The sequence below is a fragment of the Trachypithecus francoisi genome, unplaced genomic scaffold, assembly GCF_009764315.1.
Source record: "Trachypithecus francoisi isolate TF-2019V2 unplaced genomic scaffold, Tfra_2.0 Lachesis_group3, whole genome shotgun sequence".
NCBI lineage: Eukaryota > Metazoa > Chordata > Mammalia > Primates > Cercopithecidae > Trachypithecus > Trachypithecus francoisi.
Genome location: NW_022681468.1, coordinates 121,532,998 through 121,551,554, shown reverse-complemented (window position 1 = coordinate 121,551,554; position 18,557 = coordinate 121,532,998). Strand labels below are relative to the sequence as shown.

The 18,557-nt window shown below is 57.0% G+C and overlaps 1 protein-coding gene, 1 long non-coding RNA gene and 1 other non-coding gene across 3 annotated transcripts; 1 reads left to right on the top strand and 2 right to left on the bottom strand.

The window, feature by feature from the left end:
- The first annotated feature begins 226 nt into the window (after window positions 1-226).
- SKOR1 (SKI family transcriptional corepressor 1) lies at window positions 227-11,557 on the top strand. The gene is made up of 9 exons (XM_033189616.1): window positions 227-695; window positions 2,935-5,140; window positions 6,175-6,265; window positions 7,193-7,300; window positions 7,812-7,883; window positions 9,270-9,344; window positions 9,609-9,683; window positions 10,194-10,259; window positions 10,739-11,557. The coding sequence occupies exons 2-9, from the start codon at window positions 2,945-2,947 to the stop codon at window positions 10,831-10,833; spliced, it is 2,778 nt and encodes a 925-aa protein (XP_033045507.1). The 5' UTR covers window positions 227-695; window positions 2,935-2,944; the 3' UTR covers window positions 10,834-11,557.
- On the bottom strand, window positions 11,303-16,119 carry LOC117070457. The gene is made up of 3 exons (XR_004431932.1): window positions 15,948-16,119; window positions 14,106-14,444; window positions 11,303-12,774 (listed from the first exon to the last, which is right to left on the bottom strand). It is a non-coding gene; the product is annotated as an uncharacterized LOC117070457 (long non-coding RNA).
- A 1,044-nt stretch (window positions 16,120-17,163) lies between these two features.
- Window positions 17,164-17,270, bottom strand: LOC117071621. The gene has a single exon (XR_004432389.1). It is a non-coding gene; the product is annotated as a U6 spliceosomal RNA (small nuclear RNA).
- Window positions 17,271-18,557: the final 1,287 nt, after the last annotated feature.

The window sequence follows — 18,557 nt, the reverse complement described above, 5'->3', positions numbered from 1 at the left end:
AAAGTGAAGTACTCCTCCCTGCGCCCGTTCCTCTTGAGTCCCCCTTAGCCCCTTCAGCCGGTCCTGGCCCAGACCAAAACTGGCTCGTTGGCCAGGAGCACTGGGCCTTCCCCACTTCATTCTTGGGGACAAACTTTTTGGCCCCAGGGCCTTTCCTCCTTCTTGGCCTCTCCAGCTAGAGCGGGACGCAGGTGCAGGCCGCTGGACGCAGGTGTGCGGCCGCTTACCTGGGGCGTGCAGGCCCTGGGGCTGCGGAGAGGCGGCGGGCGCCGCGCGTGGCCCGCGGGCGGGCGGACCCGGGGAGGTCGCTAGCGACTGCGCGGGCGGTGGGTGTGGCGCCTGGGCTCGCAGCTGTCAGGCGCGCCTGCCCCGCCACTCGGGCTGTGACCGCGCCGTCCCCGCCGCCGCGCCATGCGCTCCAGGCTTCGGCCTCTTCTTCCGGCCAGTCCCCCACCTCGGGGTCAACGGTTCAGGGTTCGCATCTCAGAGCCCGGGGCCCCGGCGCCTCGCGCCCGCTGAGAGCGGGAGGGGCCGCGGGTGGGAGCGCGGAGAACCAGGGAGCGCGGCTGTGCGCGCGCGCGGGGAGGGGCCGCGCCGTCACCCGGAGAGCCCGGTGGATCCCGGACTCCCGCCTGCCGCTCCTCCCGCCGCGCACCTCCGCGCACCGCTCGCCCGGCTCCAGCCGCCGCCGCACTGTGAGTACCCACGTCCGATAGCCCGTCGCCCCCGTGCTCTGCCCCTGCAGCTTTTTTTTCGTTTAGTTCTGATTTGGGCTCCTGTGGCTGTTGTTTTTATGATTATACCTAACCTCGCTCCCACCATTGCCAGTCTCTCGCTTCGCTGCCCTCCCCAAGCTCGTCCCTCAAGCTCCGGGAGCCGACGAGTGTTCCCCAAGCTGCTCTGGCTGCTGCTCCTTGTCGCTGCATATGGCCCTTCGCCTGTGCTTTCCGCTTTGGCCCCCGAAATTCCGTTCCTTTCCTAGGGATCCCCTTCTTCTGACTCCGGGCCCGGACCCCCTCCTCTCATTCAGGGAAAACCGCGCAGGGACCCAGGACCCTCAGCTGGGGTACGCTCTCGGCTTGGGCGCTCTCTTCACTGTATGCGGGCCAGGCACAGTTGCCGATTTCGAGAAACCGAGAAGCTGTCATTTCCCAGCCCTGCGCGCCCTCCAGCCACCTCCAGGAGGGCGCGGGGCTTGTCAGCCCGGGAGTCAGGACAGCGTTTTTGCCTCCTAAAATGATATAAAGGACTTCAACGCGAAATGAGGGTCAACTTATTTTAGTTCGATCCTCGGAGATAAAGATGAAAGAGAAAGATAACACATAAATAGCTTGATACTTGAAGAAGGTACAAAACAGATTAAAGAAAGAGGAGCGAGCTGGCAGAGACAGCTAAGGGAGAGATAAGATCGACAAATGAGGGGCTCCTAGACAAATAGAGAAGAAGGGAGAGAGACAGATAAACAGAAGATTCCAGTCTCCTTGCTGAAGGCTTTTGAACTGGGATCCCTTGTCTGTTTGGAGTTGCCCCTCTGAAAATGGATTTACCTTCAGGGCCGACTGCAGGGGAGGAGCCCTCAGGGTTGAGCCGCCCTGGCCGCAGGCTGCAGGCGCTCCGATGGGAGCCTGGCTTGTCTGAGGACATGTGGCTGGGTCAGGCGACCTAGAGGGCCCCAAACATCAGTCCCCAAGTATCCCCGCTGCTGAGGTCTGCCTGCACAGCTCCCTCCCTGCCTCAGCCAGAGAGCAAAGTGCAGGACCAGCAGCAACTTTTGTGCCTGGAGCCTTGCAATGGCTAGAAGATGGCCGAGATTCCTTCCAGCCCATATGAGCCAGGACAGCGAGGCATGAAGGATACTCAGAGAGGTGATGCCCCTCAAAGAGGAAGCCCAGAGCCCCGGAGCCTGCAGTTGGCCCGAGTGGGAAAGGCATATCTGAAGGAGGAAAGCTCAGGGAGTGGACGACTGGAAGCTAAGAAGTGGATCCCAACAAAGTTCCTTGAGAATCTCTCTGTCCCACGCGTTGACCTCGGTGGAAATCAGCTTTGGTCTGGAATACAGCTAAAAATGCAGAAAATGTGGTGAGAATTGCAGGATCCTGGTCTCACTAATAGCTGGAAAGAAAAAGGTTTATATATCCAGCCTAAATCTTTCTGCTCAACGAACGTGGGAGCCAGGCGTGAGAGGAGAAGCTCGGGTTTGTGGAAACTGGCAATGCTGTCCCCGGAAGCCGGCTCGGCACCGAGCTGGGTGCGGTGGGGGCCGCGCTAGGTCCGGGCGCGCATGGAGCGCTTCGGAGAGGGTCGGGTTCAGCACCGCGAACAGCGGTAGCCTCCGCCTCTCTCCTTCCCAGGCAGACCCGGTTCCCCCCTCCTTCTCCCCACCCCCCTCTACCCCCTGCTGTCTGGAGATGGGCAGTGACCGCCCCTCCCCCGCCTCCCCATCCCTCCTCGCACTGCCCCCGCCCGCCCGCGTGCATGCGCGACTGAGCAGAGGGGCGGCCGGTCCCCGAAGTCCGGGCTTCAGGACCCGGGCCGGCAGCACCGGCTGCGAGGGTTGCCGAAGGCGCACAGATTTGGGCGCTGAAAAAGCCTGGATTTGGAAATGGCTTTGCTGTGTGGCCTTGGGCAAGTCACTCTGCGTATCTGGGTTTCACTTCCTTCCCAATCCGAAAACGGGATTGGGTTCCTTGCAGCCCGGGCATTCCTGAGGTCTCCATTATCCCTTCTCCTCCCCCAAACCCCGGGGGCTTTTGTTAACGCGCCAACATGGGTCTGAATAACAAAAGACGCCTGTCCAGGGGGTGAATGAGTTTGGATTCCCCACTGCCAAGTATCCCCCGCGCGCCCAACTCGGCGCGCCCCACTGGGCGGGCCCGAGCCTCGGCTACAGAGCTGAAAATGGCTCATCTGCTCTCTGCTTTCTCTATTTCGCAGGAGCGGCGGCATGGAAGCTCTCACCACTCAGCTGGGGCCGGGGCGCGAGGGCAATTCCTCGCCCAACTCCAAGCAGGAGCTGCAGCCGTACTCGGGCTCCAGCGCTCTCAAACCCAACCAGGTGGGCGAGACGTCGCTGTACGGGGTGCCCATTGTGTCGCTGGTCATCGACGGCCAGGAGCGCCTGTGCCTGGCGCAGATCTCCAACACCCTCCTCAAGAACTACAGCTACAATGAGATCCACAACCGCCGCGTGGCCCTGGGCATCACGTGCGTGCAGTGCACGCCGGTACAGCTGGAGATTCTGCGTCGGGCCGGGGCCATGCCCATCTCGTCGCGCCGCTGCGGCATGATCACCAAGCGAGAGGCCGAACGCCTGTGCAAGTCGTTCCTGGGCGAGCACAAACCACCCAAACTGCCCGAGAACTTCGCCTTCGATGTGGTGCACGAGTGTGCGTGGGGCTCGCGTGGTAGTTTCATCCCTGCGCGTTACAACAGCTCTCGTGCCAAGTGCATCAAGTGCGGCTACTGCAGCATGTACTTCTCGCCCAACAAGTTCATCTTCCACTCGCACCGCACACCCGACGCCAAGTATACGCAGCCAGATGCTGCCAACTTCAACTCCTGGCGTCGTCACCTCAAACTCAGTGACAAGTCGGCCACAGACGAACTGAGCCATGCTTGGGAGGACGTCAAGGCCATGTTTAATGGCGGCACGCGCAAGCGGACCTTCTCCCTACAAGGAGGCGGCGGAGGCGGTGCTAATGGCGGGTCGGGTGGGCAGGGGAAGGGTGGTGCTGGCGGCGGTGGAGGCGGCGGCCCAGGGTGCGGTGCGGAGATGGCCCCAGGCCCGCCGCCCCACAAAAGCCTGCGATGTGGCGAAGATGAGGCAGCCGGTCCTCCGGGGCCACCTCCACCCCACCCGCAGCGCGGACTTGGCCTGGCGACTGGAGCTAGTGGCCCGGCGGGCCCAGGAGGGCCCGGTGGCGGCGCAGGCGTACGAAGCTACCCGGTGATCCCGGTGCCCAGCAAAGGCTTCGGGCTCCTGCAAAAGCTGCCCCCACCACTTTTTCCCCATCCTTACGGCTTCCCTACGGCCTTCGGCCTATGCCCCAAAAAGGACGACCCGGTTTTAGGCCCGGGCGAGCCAAAGGGCGGTCCTGGCACTGGGAGCGGCGGCGGCGGTGCGGGGACTGGCGGGGGTGCGGGGGGCCCGGGAGCCAGCCACTTGCCCCCGGGGGCAGGAGCGGGCCCGGGCAGTGGCGCCATGTTCTGGGGGCATCAACCCTCCGGGGCAACCAAGGACGCAGCGGCAGTGGCTGCAGCGGCCGCCGCCGCCACTGTGTACCCGACGTTTCCCATGTTCTGGCCAGCAGCAGGTAGCCTCCCGGTACCGTCCTACCCCGCTGCTCAGAGCCAAGCCAAGGCCGTGGCGGCAGCCGTGGCGGCGGCAGCGGCGGCGGCGGCAGCAGCTGCTGGCAGCGGTGCCCCAGAGCCCCTGGACGGTGCCGAGCCAGCCAAAGAGGGCGGCCTCGGCGCGGAGGAGCGCTGCCCGAGCGCTCTGTCCCGCGGGCCCCTGGACGAAGACGGCGCGGACGAGGCACTGCCACTGCCCCTGGCCCCACTGCCCCCGCCGCCCCCGCCGCCCGCACGCAAAGGATCCTATGTGTCGGCCTTCCGGCCGGTGGTCAAAGACACCGAGAGCATCGCTAAGCTCTACGGGAGCGCCCGGGAGGCATATGGCGCGGGGCCTGCTCGCGGGCCTGGACCCGGCGCTGGGAGCGGCGGCTACGTGAGCCCGGACTTTCTGAGCGAGGGCAGCTCCAGCTACCATTCCGCTTCGCCCGACGTGGACACTGCGGACGAACCCGAGGTGGACGTGGAATCCAACCGCTTCCCCGACGACGAGGGCGCACAGGACGAGACCGAGCCCAGCGCACCCAGCGCAGGGGGTGGCCCAGACGGCGAACAGCCCACTGGACCCCCTTCCGCCACCTCCTCTGGAGCGGACGGTCCCGCAGACTCTCCCGACGGCGGCAGCCCCCGCCACCGGCGCCGCCTCGGGCCACCCCCAGCTGGCCGGCCCGCATTTGGGGACTTGGCGGCCGACGACGTGGTGCGGAGACCTGAGAGGAGCCCACCAAGCGGCGGCGGCTACGAGCTGCGAGAGCCTTGCGGGACCCTAGGAGGCCCCGCGCCGGCCAAGGTGAGCCCCGCGCCCGTCCCGCAGGTGGCGCCTCCCCACTTACCCTGTGCCCGGCGGGGCTGCGGGGCCGGGCGGAGGACCGGAATTTTGTTCCGCGCAGGCGTGGGAGCAGCAGGCCCAGGCCACTCTCCGCAGGCCCAGCCTCTGGCGCGCTGCGAAACTGGGCCCACCCGCACCCTCCAGTGAGGGTTTCGAAGGGAACGGAAGCTGGGGGCGGGGGGAGGACTGGGGAACGTGTGTGCTTTGTTTTTGTTGATGGGAATGGGGAGGAGACCGGCAGAGACTGCCAGACACAGAGACAGAAAAGGGGTGTGGAGGAAGAAAGAGGAGGTAAGAAAGAAACTCAGAGCCAGAGAAAAGCGCTCTCCCGGGTGGGCCTCAGAGCCCCAAGGAAGAGGAGAAGAGAGGACAGTGTGGCCTTTCCCTGAGTCCGGCCCCAGCAGTACCGGGTCCCTGGAATCTCCCACCACCCCAACTCGCAGTTTTCCGAGTCTCTTCGCACTCCCGCCCTGGGAACCACAGGGTTCGTTGCTGGGAAGCTACCTCCGGACCGCGTGCGGGGCGAGAGGGGGGCTCTCAAGTTGGCAGGGCCGGGGCTTGAGGGGCAGGCTGCAGCCAGGCTGGAGTCGTTGGCCATTTTGAAAGTGAGTGCGCATACCTGTACATTCGGTTCATTAAAACATGAATCATTAACCGGATGCGAAAGGCGTCATTTGTGCCGGGGACGGGGTACCGGCGGGAGAGAAAGTGCCTAAAAGAAGCCGGGTGCAGAGGGCGGAGGACACTTTGAACGGCCCTTGGCTTGGGACCCGCTTTGTGTTTAGAGTAATTTTCCCGCGGGGGCTAATAATTATCCTGAATCCACAAGGGCGCAAGGGTGTGCCGCGTGCGTCGCTGTGCCCGCTCAAGTCCTGCGGACGCACCAACCTCTGCCACCCCCTCGGCTTTCCCTCTTGGCCGCGGAGTAGAGCTGGGCGTCTTCGGGCCGCCGCAGGGCGCCCCCCTAATCGCCTGTCATTTCTCGGCCGCCGCAGGTGTACGCGCCCGAGAGAGATGAGCACGTGAAGAGCGCGGCGGTGGCGCTGGGGCCCGCGGCCTCCTACCTCTGCACCCCCGAGGCCCACGGTAACGCCTGTCGCGGCCGCTGGCCACTGTAATGGGGGAACCGCAGACAGAGGGCCGGGGTCAAGGAAAGCCTGTGAAGAAAGACAAGGAGAGAGACGCAGAGAAAAAGGGAGAGGGAAAGAAAAATAATGAAAACAAGGAAGCTAAGCTAATACTCCCAACAACTTTCAACCTTTGGTTACTTAAAAACAACAATGACAACACGCCCTCTCCACCACACGCACACACATGCTGCAGTACACCCAGACACGGAGTTAAACCCGTAACAAAATCACGCCCGACACCGCCTGCAAGGCCTCTCATTTATTCAGCAAGTGTGTTTAGCCGCGGGGTCCCCTTTGGCTAGGTCGGATCCGGGCGGAGGATGGGGGCACATGGCCGCGCGCTTGGGTACCCCAGAAGCGCCAGGGTAGCTGAGGCCCAACGCTGGGTGGTGGGGGCCGCCCTGCACTTGCGCGCCTTACCAGGTTCCTCGCAGAGGAGGGGTTGGGGGCCGCGGAAATTCGGGCAGGTCGAGGCAGCCGAACCCCGGACGATGTCCCCCTACCCACCCCGAAGGTCGCAGCCTGGGTCGCGTTCTCGGCAAGAGTCGCGCGGACAGACCGGGCGGCCACGCGCGCTCGCGGTGCCCCAGTATCTGCGCACGATGTAGGTCGCTGGTCCCTGGTGGGCTCGGCTGCTCATCTTGCTCTTTTCCAAGGGGCTGGGGCGGGGGCGTGAAGCCGGGAGATGAGCAGACCACGCGCGGGGGTGGGGAGGGGTGCCCGGCCCAAAGCCTCAGGGCGCGTGCCTGGGCACACAGCCGGGAAACAGAGGCGGCCACGACGCTTTTAATTAGGGCTTGGGTGCCCCGACCGCGGCAGCTCCGGCAGTATCGGGGTCACGGTTTCTTTGCCTCTCCTTGAAACTCGGTTTATTGCCTTCAAGAGCCAGATAAAGAAGACAATCACTCGCCCGCCGATGATGTGGAAACGAGGAAATCCTATCCAGACCAAAGGAGTATCTCCCAGCCAAGTCCTGCAAATACAGACAGAGGTGAGCCAGCTTTTGAACCCATCGCTCCCCACCGCACCCGGGAGCTGGGACCCAGGTCGCCCACAATCCCAGAGGCTTGCGAGAAAGGCTTTTAATCAAGTGTAAGCGGCTGCCAGTTTTCTTCCTTGGCGAGCAGATAAATATTTAATGCGAGCAGGGTGCAGGCCAGGTTTTCTGCCTCCTTGATGAATTTGAGGTTCTTTCAGGTAAGGGCAGAGGATGTACTGAAAGGAAATGGAGGGACGTCCTCACCCACATAAAATAGGTCAAAGGGCACTTCCTACCCTTAGACGGCCCATCTTGCCTGGGCGAGCTCCTCCAGGGGTCACTCTTCTACTCCCTACCGTGATGCCTTAGACGATGGGTAGTACCGGATGCCTGTAACTGTCTCCTCTAAAGGCAGAGGGTCTAGGGAAGGTCCCTGACTCGATGTGGTTCCTGAGAAGCCCACCCCTCCCCTCTCAAGGGCTCTCCCAGGAGAGAACCCCTCTTACCTGCCCTTGTATCCCAGGCGAAGATGGGCTTACCTTGGATGTCACAGGAACTCAGCTGGTGGAGAAAGATATCGAGAACCTGGCCAGAGGTGAGGCTACATTTGTGAAAAAGGTGTACACTGTGCCTGAGGGTGATGGGTCATTCCTGTAGAGGGGTGTTATCCGTGTAGGGCGTGAGTGTGGAAAGACATGGCCTTGGGGGGATCAGTTTTCCTTTGGGTGGAAAGTATGATCCTCTGGACACATTACCCTGGCACAGAGGTACGTATGTGTGGGTGGAGCATGGGAGTAAAACAAACCCCCAGAAGTTTATTGGAAGTTTGGTTCCCAAGGCCCAGATCTGTCTGAATAGCCTTGCAAGAAAGAGAAATGAATAAGGATGATGAGAACTTTTGATGCCTGTGGACAATCAGACAGGACAATCTGGGTCCCCTAAACTCAATGGAAAACAGGACTTCAATGCAAGATTGCAGAGAAGCATTTATTTTAGGAATGTGAGAGGTGTTTTTCTTTCTCCTGGAATTGAGGTATAACCACTTCCACCTTACCCTAAATGGAGTGAGGATGGAGCTTATTTGCAGAATGGGGATCCCTGGGGGTTACTGCTCAGCTTGTAAGGAGAAGACTATGGTTTGAGGTGCAGAGTAGGGGAGTCTCTAGCCCCACTTTGCCTTTCTACCTTCCGTTCTTGCATTTCAAAGGAGCCTCTTCTGGTGGAGGGCCCAGATACCAATGACCTCATGGTCAGGGCAGGTGCCACATCTATCCCTCTGGAGTTGGTTCTGAGGGCACAAACAGAGGCCTCTACACCTATCTCCCTGCCCCTCAACTAGCCCATAGATGGTCTTGGGAATTGGTGGCAGGAGGAAGACAAGCACTGGTGGTCTTCCATTCTTCCTAGTTACAGATTTACAGGAAATGCCATTACCTTCAAAATCATTGGTGCTTTATAGTGAGGGTTCTTAGCATGGATGTGGCAGTCTTCAGACCTCCTGAAATTGTAGGCAAACTGTTGTATGTGTATTTTTCTGGGAAAGGTGTCCAAGGCTCTGACCAAAGCTTCCCTGATTTATATTGAAAGGGTGGGGAGTGGGGGGTGGGGGTGGGGGTGGGGGAGGGTCTGTCACTTGAAGCGGGAAATCAAGTTTCTGTGGGCCAGCTTCTTAGATTAGGGAGTTAGGAACAAGTTAAAGCAGTTGCCCAGCTGCATAGTTCCTGGAGCCAGGGCTTAGATTCCACCATCCTGAATTTATTCTCCTGGGCATCCTATCCCACAGCCCAGTTTCTTCACCCAAATCCTTTGAATGCAGTTGGTAAAGCCAGAGAGTGGAGGGCCTCCACCTACTGGTCATCCTCCTCAACTCTCCTCTCAGGGTTGTTGGCCAAGGCAGAACCTGGGTGCTTTCTAGGTCCCCTGAGCTCCAAATAACCCTGCTTTACCTCCCACTTTACCTCCCACTTTTCCCCTTTCTCAGACGAATTGCAAAAACTGCTCCTGGAACAAATGGAGCTCCGCAAGAAGCTGGAACGGGAATTTCAGAGTCTCAAAGGTACCCACTGCCATCCTGCCTCATCCCACCTCATCACCCAGCCTTCCACCAGGGTGCCCCGACCTACTCCGAAAGCCAGGTGCCAGGCAACTGGCACTAGGCGCCCTGCAGGAGCCAAGAAACTGTCCTTTTCCAGGGTTGCCAGAGAATGGCTGGGTGGGAGTGGGGGTAGGGGTGAAAGGGGGGGAGGGGGACAGGGAGTGAGGAAGTGGAGCTGGGGGAGGGGGCTGTGCGTAACAACTCTCACTTAATCAATTTGCACAGATAATTTTCAGGATCAAATGAAGAGGGAATTGGCTTATCGAGAAGAAATGGTGCAACAGCTGCAAATTGTCAGAGGTAAGACGGGAGTCAGGTGAGCGCCTGCACGGGCCGTAACTGCCTCTCGTCTGGCAGGAGCCGCAATGTTGGCTCAGTCATTTGGATTTAAATTGAAGGTAATTTAACAATTTTTTTTTTATTTAATATCCTTTGTATACTCTGATTAGCCTCAGAATGGCAAGCGAGCCCAGCAAACGGCTTGCAGGCATCATTACATGGAGTGATTGAACTTCTTATCGCGGCAATTTCCATGGTTTCTAAATTAAAAATCGAGGCGTAAAATTACCTGGGAAGTAATGCCTAAGTTTGCTTTAATTTTGGTTAGATCCGTCTGCCTTTAAGCGCCATCCCAGGCCATTTCCTTCCTCCGCCAGTCTGCAGTTAGGAGCTCCGGTACCCCCTCCCCCGTCCCTGGAGTTGTGTCTGCGCGGAGCTGCGCCCTGGGGAGAGGAGGAAGCCCGGGCTGTGACCCCGGCCTTTCGGAGGGTGGTCTGCGTTTCCTCACTGGCCCCTCCTCTTGTCTTCCAGATACCCTGTGTAACGAACTCGACCAGGAGCGCAAGGCGCGCTACGCCATCCAGCAGAAATTGAAAGGTGCAGAAGCCAGGAAACAAAGATAGGAGGGGTGCTGGGTGCCGGCCGTGCTGTCCAGTGAATGAATGAATAGTGAGACTAGTGAGGAAGGCCACGATCCACATGGATCAGAATCTGAGAGGGAGAAAAGTGGAAACTGATTTTAACGGGAAGATTATTCTAGGATGGTGGGGTAAAGAGAGCCACTTGGACTTTGGGCGCCAGAAAATCTGCCTTCTAGTACCAATTCTGGCTTTGAGCAGGTTGACCCCTCTCTTACTGTGCCTCAGTTTCCTCTTCTGTAAAATGGGGCTACCGAACCAGAGCAGTGGTTCTAAATCACCAGCCTTTGTCCTACCCTCCTGCCTCCTCCTGATCCGCTGCGTTGAGATTCCCTGACCCCAAAGGGTTGGGTAAGGTCGGGGAGGGGAAAGGGTGAACTGCGCGGTGAGGTGAGCCAGGAGAGGCGCCCAAAGTGACCCTCGCGACTCTCTCCCCAGAAGCCCACGACGCCCTGCACCACTTCTCCTGCAAGATGCTGACGCCCCGCCACTGCACTGGCAACTGCTCCTTCAAGCCCCCGCTGTTGCCCTAGGGCCGGCCTGGCCGCACCCCTGCGCCCTCAAGCCATGCTGCTCCTTGTAAATACCCGCTGCCGCGGCGGCCCTGAGCGAGGAACAAGCCATTCGGACCCGACCGACGTAAATACAGACGCCTGTCCGCCCGCCTTCCTCCCGGGCTCCCCGACCTTGCCCGCCCCCTCCCGGGCGTCCCAGTCCAGGGCGCCGGCTTGGTTTCCAAGTGTAAATACTGCCTCGCACCTCAAATCCCCCTACCCCGTTTGAATTCTAGGGCATCGGACCTCAAGGGGTTAACTGGACAGACGGGGGCGGGAGGGGAGAGAGCCCCTCCCTTTGTATAGCCTTGAACCGGATTGTGAATACAATGTAGCAACTTCGCTGGCGCCTGCCCCGCACTCCCCGTCCCGTCCACTTCTGAAACTCCTGTTCCTAATGACAAAGTGGCTATGTGCAATGGATATAAATGTACTGTGAGTCTCTTGGTTCAGTATTAGGTTCACTTTAATTTATTTATGCTGTAAGTTATTTTTGCTTCCTTCTCCTGGACCCACTTCCAGTCCCGTTTTGCATTCCCCTATGGATTTTGCTTTGTCTATTTTTTTGTTGTAACCTCTTGATGTAACAGCACTTTAAAAGGGCAACAGCTGACTCACGAGATGGCAACCACCTGGAGCCTGTTTGGGGAGACCACCCTATACCCTTGACTTTCGTTTTTAATAATTATAATAATAAAAAAAAGATGTCACTTCTGGGGCTATGGAGGTGGGAATGCATCGGCGGAGGGGGGCGGGCGGAGCACTGTGCAACAGGTGGGGGTGGGAACAGCCCCGCGGATTCCGGGGCGCCCGGGGTCAGAATCGGGCCTCCTCAGGTGGACAGCAGCGAGCACTCAACCTCTCCACTGTCCCCTCCAGACACACTCAATTTTCCCCCACAGAGCACTCGCTCGCCGCGTTTAGGACCCTCCCTTGGGCCCGGGATGGAGGAGGGGCATTATGTCATGGTCCTTAGAGCAGAGGTCCCCGGCCCTTTCTTCAAGCGCTCGAAGGCGCCGAAGGTTCATCCATGCCCATTTCCACGCCTGCCACATAGGGGAAGTTACCTCCGGGGCGCTCACAGACAGGGGTCCCTGCCGGGAATCCTAGGTTCAATCAGAATTGTCCCTTTAAATGGCGCGGGCACGACCAGCCTGGCCTGGGGGCACTGGGGCGGGGTGGAGGTCGCAGCGCGTAAGGTGGGTCTACGCCCGGCAGGCCTGGAAAGGAAGGCGGGACTTGGAGAGCTCGGTCACAGGCGGCCTCCCGTCTGCCCTGCCGCTACCCGAAAGGAGGGACCCCGGTCCGCATTTTCTGTTGGGTCCATTTTAGTACGAGAAGGGCTAAGGACTCTCCAGGCCTCCGCTGGGGCGTCCGACATCCGGGTCGCGGTTGGCAAGGCCTCCCAGCGGCCTCAGTTTCCACAGCGCACCTCCCGCTTGGGCTAGAGAAGATGTTGCAAACTGCAGAACACTCTTTTTGCGGGGAGGAGAGTGTGGATGGAGTGGGAGAGAGCGCACGGCACTGGGAATCATTCAGCCTTGGCTTCCATTTCTCGCCCTCGGCTGGCTAGTGGGGGTCCCAGGCTGTGCCCTTCTTTTATCTTTCCTGGGTCTCTGTTTCGGCCTCTATGAAATAACACGCAGGCCTCCGTCTATGCGGCTCGTAGAAGGCAGACGGCAGGCCCCGCGCCACCCGCCAGCGGCTCGGGACCCGGAGCCCTGGGCTGCGGGGACGTGGAAGTTTCGTGGCGGGTTGTCTTGGTGGGCCTCGGACGGAGCCGGCGAGTAGGGGCGCGCTCTGGGCCTCTCTGAAGCTGTGCAGACGGGGAGTCCCGCTGCGCGGTACAGCCGGGAAGCCAATCCCTAGAGTCCTTTCCGCTGGGGGTCAGAGCCTTGGCGTCCCAGGATGTTCCAAGGGCTAAGCCCAGAGCTGACACGAAGAAGGTAACAATGTTGAGGGCGCCCGGCACACCGCGAGGCAACGCCTCCGGACATATCATCTCTGGGCAGAGCCCCTCTAGGGAGCGGGAACGTTTCATATGCCTGGGACCCATCAGATCCGTTCTCCGCTGGACCCATGGCGAAACTGAGGTCCAGAGGGGAAGAGACTGGAGACCCCAGGGCGCGCCAGGGCCCGTGGAACTGCGACGGGGCGGGACAGCGCGGGTGTGGGAGTTTGCAGACGCCTTTCCCCACCGCGGATTGCACCTTTGGAAGCCGCAACTTTTCTTCTCTGTAAAATGGGCATAACCATTACCACCATGTCAGGAAGTTCCGTGGCTGCGGCCCGACAGAGGAGCCTGGCAAATGCTCCTTCCCACCCTTCCTTCCCAATTCCCCCCAAAGTGGAAAAACTCCTAGGCGGCTGGGGCCTTCCGGAAGGGACGCCCCATTTGGGCCGGAATCTCTGCGGACTGGAGTCATAGGCGGATCCTACCCAGAAAGCTCAGTCGCAAAAACCCTCCCGGGCTTCGCGTCCCTTTAGAAGTGGTTTGTTCCCCCCAAAATGTTAATAACCAAACGATTGGTATGGATGTAATTATCAATAATTATGCGAATTATTGCTGATAGCGGGTCTCGTAGCTACTTTAATTAGTTTACCAGATTCTAATTAAGTTAAATGAAACATTAATAGGGAAAATATGCTTTGAAAAAAAACCCCAGGATTTAAGTCTATTTCTCGCCACAATGTTGCCACCTTGCGACAAATTTTAGGCATTACAGCCAACGCCCGAATGCCCAGACTAGGGTGCCTGGGCTCCCAAGGAGAACAAGTGGGGCCTGGAAGTTGGGAGGAGGCAGTTGAGCACAGAATGTCCTCCGGGCTGTTCTCCTGGGGTGTTTGGTTTGGCCTGGTCCCCAGCAGTGCCTACAGGAGGTCTGGCTCTGGAGTCCTAGGTCTGGGATAAGGGACTAGAGCCCACGGAAGCCGGGAGCCCTCTTATTCAGAGGAAACCGGGACCCCTCTTGGACGCCGCAGTGGGACAGATTATCTCTATCCCCACCTGTCCTGGCAAATCCAGAGTGAGAGACTGAGTAAAGTTGGAGACGCCTTTGGAGACAGCATCAAGTGGTTTTATTTTTCACCCCCATGGGAGAAAGCAGTAAGTCCCTGCCCATCTCCATTTCCTCTGCAAATCAGGGTAACCTGTGTGCAAAAGCACCACTTATTAGACCCTTCAACTCCTGGAACACAGGTGACTCCGTGTTCTAGTGGCACTGGGTTCATGAGGCTAGAAGGGCACTCACCTCCCTTTGTTATTCTTGGTTGTAAGTGTCTGTTGCTCTAAGAAAGTAAGTTGACAGCAGGGGTCACACCTTGCTCTTCCTTGCAATCTACACTGCAGGGCCCAGGGCTCCACAGGCACGCCAACACATGTCTAGATGAATGGCTTCCAACTTTGTGGTTCATCTAGGTGCTGAAGATGTCTAACGGAAGGAATCCCTAGGTGCTTCTGGACAACAGCCACTGAGAAGCAATTAAGTTCATTTGCATAAGTTTAATTAAACAGGTTTACTGCTCAGAAAGAAGATCCTTCATCAATAGGATTAGTTTTGGGAGCAGGTGTCAGGTAAGTGATTGTCAACCTAGAAAAGGAAAACTTTGTTCCTGTTCCAGCTGTGTCCTAAAGAGGGTACTCCTTCACTCCGTCATATTTTTCCAGGTCACTGGCACACAGGTCCACCCATTCCTAGCTACCCTGCTCTAAAGCCTTGATCCGTTGCAAACATGTGACTCCTGCCTTGAATTCAGAACACCAACAAAAGCAGAACTGGATCTGTGTGCCCTTCCCATGAATTCCAAACGACCTCATCTCCTCTCTCCATCCTCAGATGTTTGGCTAAGAGTACAAACTCTGGGGCCAGATTTACTGAAGTCTCATTGCTGCCCTGCCATTGATGAATGACACTGGGCAAGTTGTTGAATCTCTCTGTGCCTCAGCTTCCTCATCTATAACATAGGGAGATGAACAGTACCTACTTCATAGAACTGTTTTCTGTTAATATGTGTAAAGCACCGAGAACAGCTCCTGGCATACAAGAAGTGCTATTGTATCGGTGTTTGCTAAGATTACAATTCCCTCTGAGTTCACTTTCCTGAGACTCAAGACAGGAGTGCTTTTAAAGAGTCCCAAAATGGACCCCAGGCCGTCACCTTCCTCTCCTCCAGGGGCCCAGAAAGGAGGACAAACCAGTGCTTCTTCAAGCCTGGACTATTGAGCTTTCTGGAGACACGTTCATAAGAATCTGCAAGCACGCAGGTTGGAAAGGCATCCTGCAATGCCAATGCATTGACTCTATGTTTCCAAAGAGGCTAAGACTTGCCCAGGTTCCCTCAGCAGGTGAGTGCAGAGTGAATGCAGAGGAAAGGAAGTCAGCCAGGTCTCTGGATTTTCTGGGACTAGGAACTGCCTGTGTCTTTCAGAATTTCTGTTATGAGACAAGTTTCTTTTCTTTCTTTTTTTTTTCCAGTAGAGACGGGGCTTCACCTTGTTGGTCAGGCGGGTCTCAAACCCCTGACTTCGGGATCCTTCCACCTCAGCCTCCCAAAGTGCTAGGATTACAGGCGTGAGCCACCGTGTCCGAACAGTTTGGTTTTTTTGTTTTGTTTTGTTTTGTTTTGTTTTGTTTTTGAGACGGAGTCTCGCTCTGTCGCCCAGGCTGGAGTGCAGTGGCCGGATCTCAGCTCACTGCAAGCTCCGCCTTCCGGGTTTACGCCATTCTCCTGCCTCAGCCTCCCGAGTAGCTGGGACTACAGGCGCCCGCCACCACGCCCGGCTAGTTTTTTGCATTTTTTAAAGTAGAGATGGGGTTTCACCGTGTTAGCCAGGATGGTCTCGATCTCCTGACCTCGTGATCCGCCCGTCTCGGCCTCCCAAAGTGCTGGGATTAGAACAAAGTGAACAGTCCTTTTTGGGCCAAGTCCTTCACTCTTGGATTCTATTTTACTCCCCATAACACCCCCTTCCACATACATAGACAAATAATATTCCAGTCTGATGGATTGTCTGTGCTGAAGGAGAGGGAGTCACACCGACATTTGTCGTTTTCTTATTTGGCATCCCTAGGGAGACATTTAAAACAACTCACCCAATTGCCCAAGTGGCCTCCAAAGAACGAGGTATCTCTAGGGGAAGAACAAAAATCCAGCCACCAAAGATTGTCCTCTAACGCCTTACATCGAAGGCCCTGAGAGCCAAGGAAGAGGCGGAGATGTCCCGCGGTCCCCTATTCTCGGCTGTTACCTGGAAAGGATCATTTCACCTCCACTGAAGAGAAAAGGAATGGGTTCTGAATGGAACGCTGCCCGACAGCTCCCAGCGCCCGCTGGTAGAGTACCCGCCGCTGTCCCTGGGTGGCTCCGGGGCTTCGCGCCTGACCGTCCTCTTGCGGCGCGCCTGGAGGCTGGGAGCTGTGCGACCGCTTGAGGCAGATCGACTGAGGTCCCAGTGGCCGCAGGGCCCACGAGATGGACTACGTGCATGCTCAAGCACTAGCAAAGCAGATGCACCATTTCTCTGCACATTTCAGAAAACATTCACTAAGTCGTCGAAGGAAATCTGAACGTGGTTGGACTTTGTTTCCTTCTTATCTTACCACTTAGGACTGTGTTTTTGCAATTCAATTACCTGAGGACTGGGTCCCGATTTTTTCAGGGTCTGTGCCTCTGTAAGTCTTATCAGGCTTTACCTCTCAGTGACTAGGGTAAAATGATGACAGTAAAACAGTAAAACCCACAGGGTCGGGCTGTCTGGAATTTTTTAAAGATTGTTTTATTTTTCTGCCGCCTCCCCCCTCTTTTCTTTTTTCTTTTCTTTTATTATTTATTTGGTCAGGAATATTTCAATGAAATATTGGTGAAGCCCTTGACAAATGGTAGATACTCATTAAGTGGTGGCTTTTTTTTTTTTTTTTCCAAAGGATTCGGTCACTCTTCTCTTGTTACAAGTTCCTCATACTTTTGTCGTTGCACTAGGTCCTGTTATGTTTCGGAGCTGAAATGGATCAACTTTGGCAAGACGAAATTTCCTTAAGTGTAAGGTACTGCAATACTCAGGATTGTGCAGAGGGAAGCAGAGGCAAGATAGGAAAGATTGCAAACTGGGGCCCGAGAGCCAGATGCAAAATGCACCGCAGAGATGACTCTGCCTAGGCCCACCTCCTATTCCGTCTCCTAGGACTACTGCATTTTATTTGTGTTAAACAAAAGATATAGCCTGTAGATGAAAGATGTTTTCAGTGGTAAACCGTGCACCGGCGTATAAACGTGGTGTAAACCAACCAAACAAACAAAAAAAGCTGGGGCGAAAATATGGAACGCTTCACGAATTTGCGTGTCATCCTTGCGCAGGGGCCATGCTAATCTTCTCTGTATCGTTCCAATTTTAGTATATGTGCTGCCGAAGCGAGCACGGTCCTAATGCTTTGCCAAAAGTTATATAAAGACAAGAAATCGAAATACTTCTAACTTACGGTAAGTATGTGATAGTTAATTTTAAAACATAATTTAAAAGTTATAAACTACCCAAGAAATTCTTACTTTCTGCATCAATATTTCGTACTAATATCTTTGTGTTTACAGCCAAATAAATTCTAATTTTCTCTCTAACATTTTTGCATGGTATATGCAAATATGAAGGACTCATGGGAAATAGGCCCTCTTCCCGCCCGACCTTTGCGCGCGCCCGGCGGACGGTCACGCTCCGTCACGTGGTGCGTGCTGCCTGCGCGTCTTTCTGCGGGGGCGGAGGAGGCGCGGAGGGATCAGAACCCGGTTTTTAGTCGAACGCTGCGCGGGGGTGGTGCAGCGCCGACCCTCGAAACTACCGAGCCGCGTCTGCGCTGCGCGAATGCATTTTTGGAGCGAGGGGCCATGGTGCCCATGGGGTCTCCACGGGTGTTGGGGACCCCATGGGCACCATGTTGTTGTTCGACTCGGGACCCCGAAGAGGTTGCGAGTCGCTGGTTGGACTCTTCCCTGCGCCGGGACCCGAGAGGCGTGACCCTAGCGAGGCCTGGGGCCACCCACCGTGGGCCGGAAGGGGCCGACAGGGGCTGCGGCGGGAGTTGGTGGGGAGGGTGGGCCAGGGCACGCCTTCATTTTTCCCTGGGCTTCTCGAGACTCGCTCCCTGCATTCGGAGCCAAGGGGATGAGGGTGTCTGCTTTGGGACCCAAACTTCCAGTAGTGATGGAAGTCTGGGAAGGGTCACCACCGTTTGAGCCAACATTTAGAAAGAGCCAGGCACTTAACCTAATTGGTGTCATTTCCTCCATTTTGCAGTTTAGCAAACAGGCTCTGGGAGGTTAAACCATCTGCCCCAATGATCCTGCCACTGGTTAAAGTAGTTGGGATTTGGATGCGAGTCTGCTTTCAAAGACTGATTTTTTTTTTTTTTTTTTTTAAACACAGAGTTTGGAAAAGATTTGAGACAAGTGCAGCCTCCACTTTCCATGTGAGACTTACTCCAGAAGCCCTGAGCAGCTCAGACTTGCCTTCCTACTTCCATTCCTTCAACAAATCAATTGAACACCTTTGGTGTCAGCACCGGGGTTTCAGGGGTGCGTGAGTGGTTAGGTTTGCTGTGATCATGGAGCTCGGTTCCAGCAAGGGAGCCAGGCAGACATGAAAGAGCTTTCTGGATGCTGAGACGTGCTATGAAAGTGTGGCATAGAAAGGGCCCGGAGCATGATGGCCACTT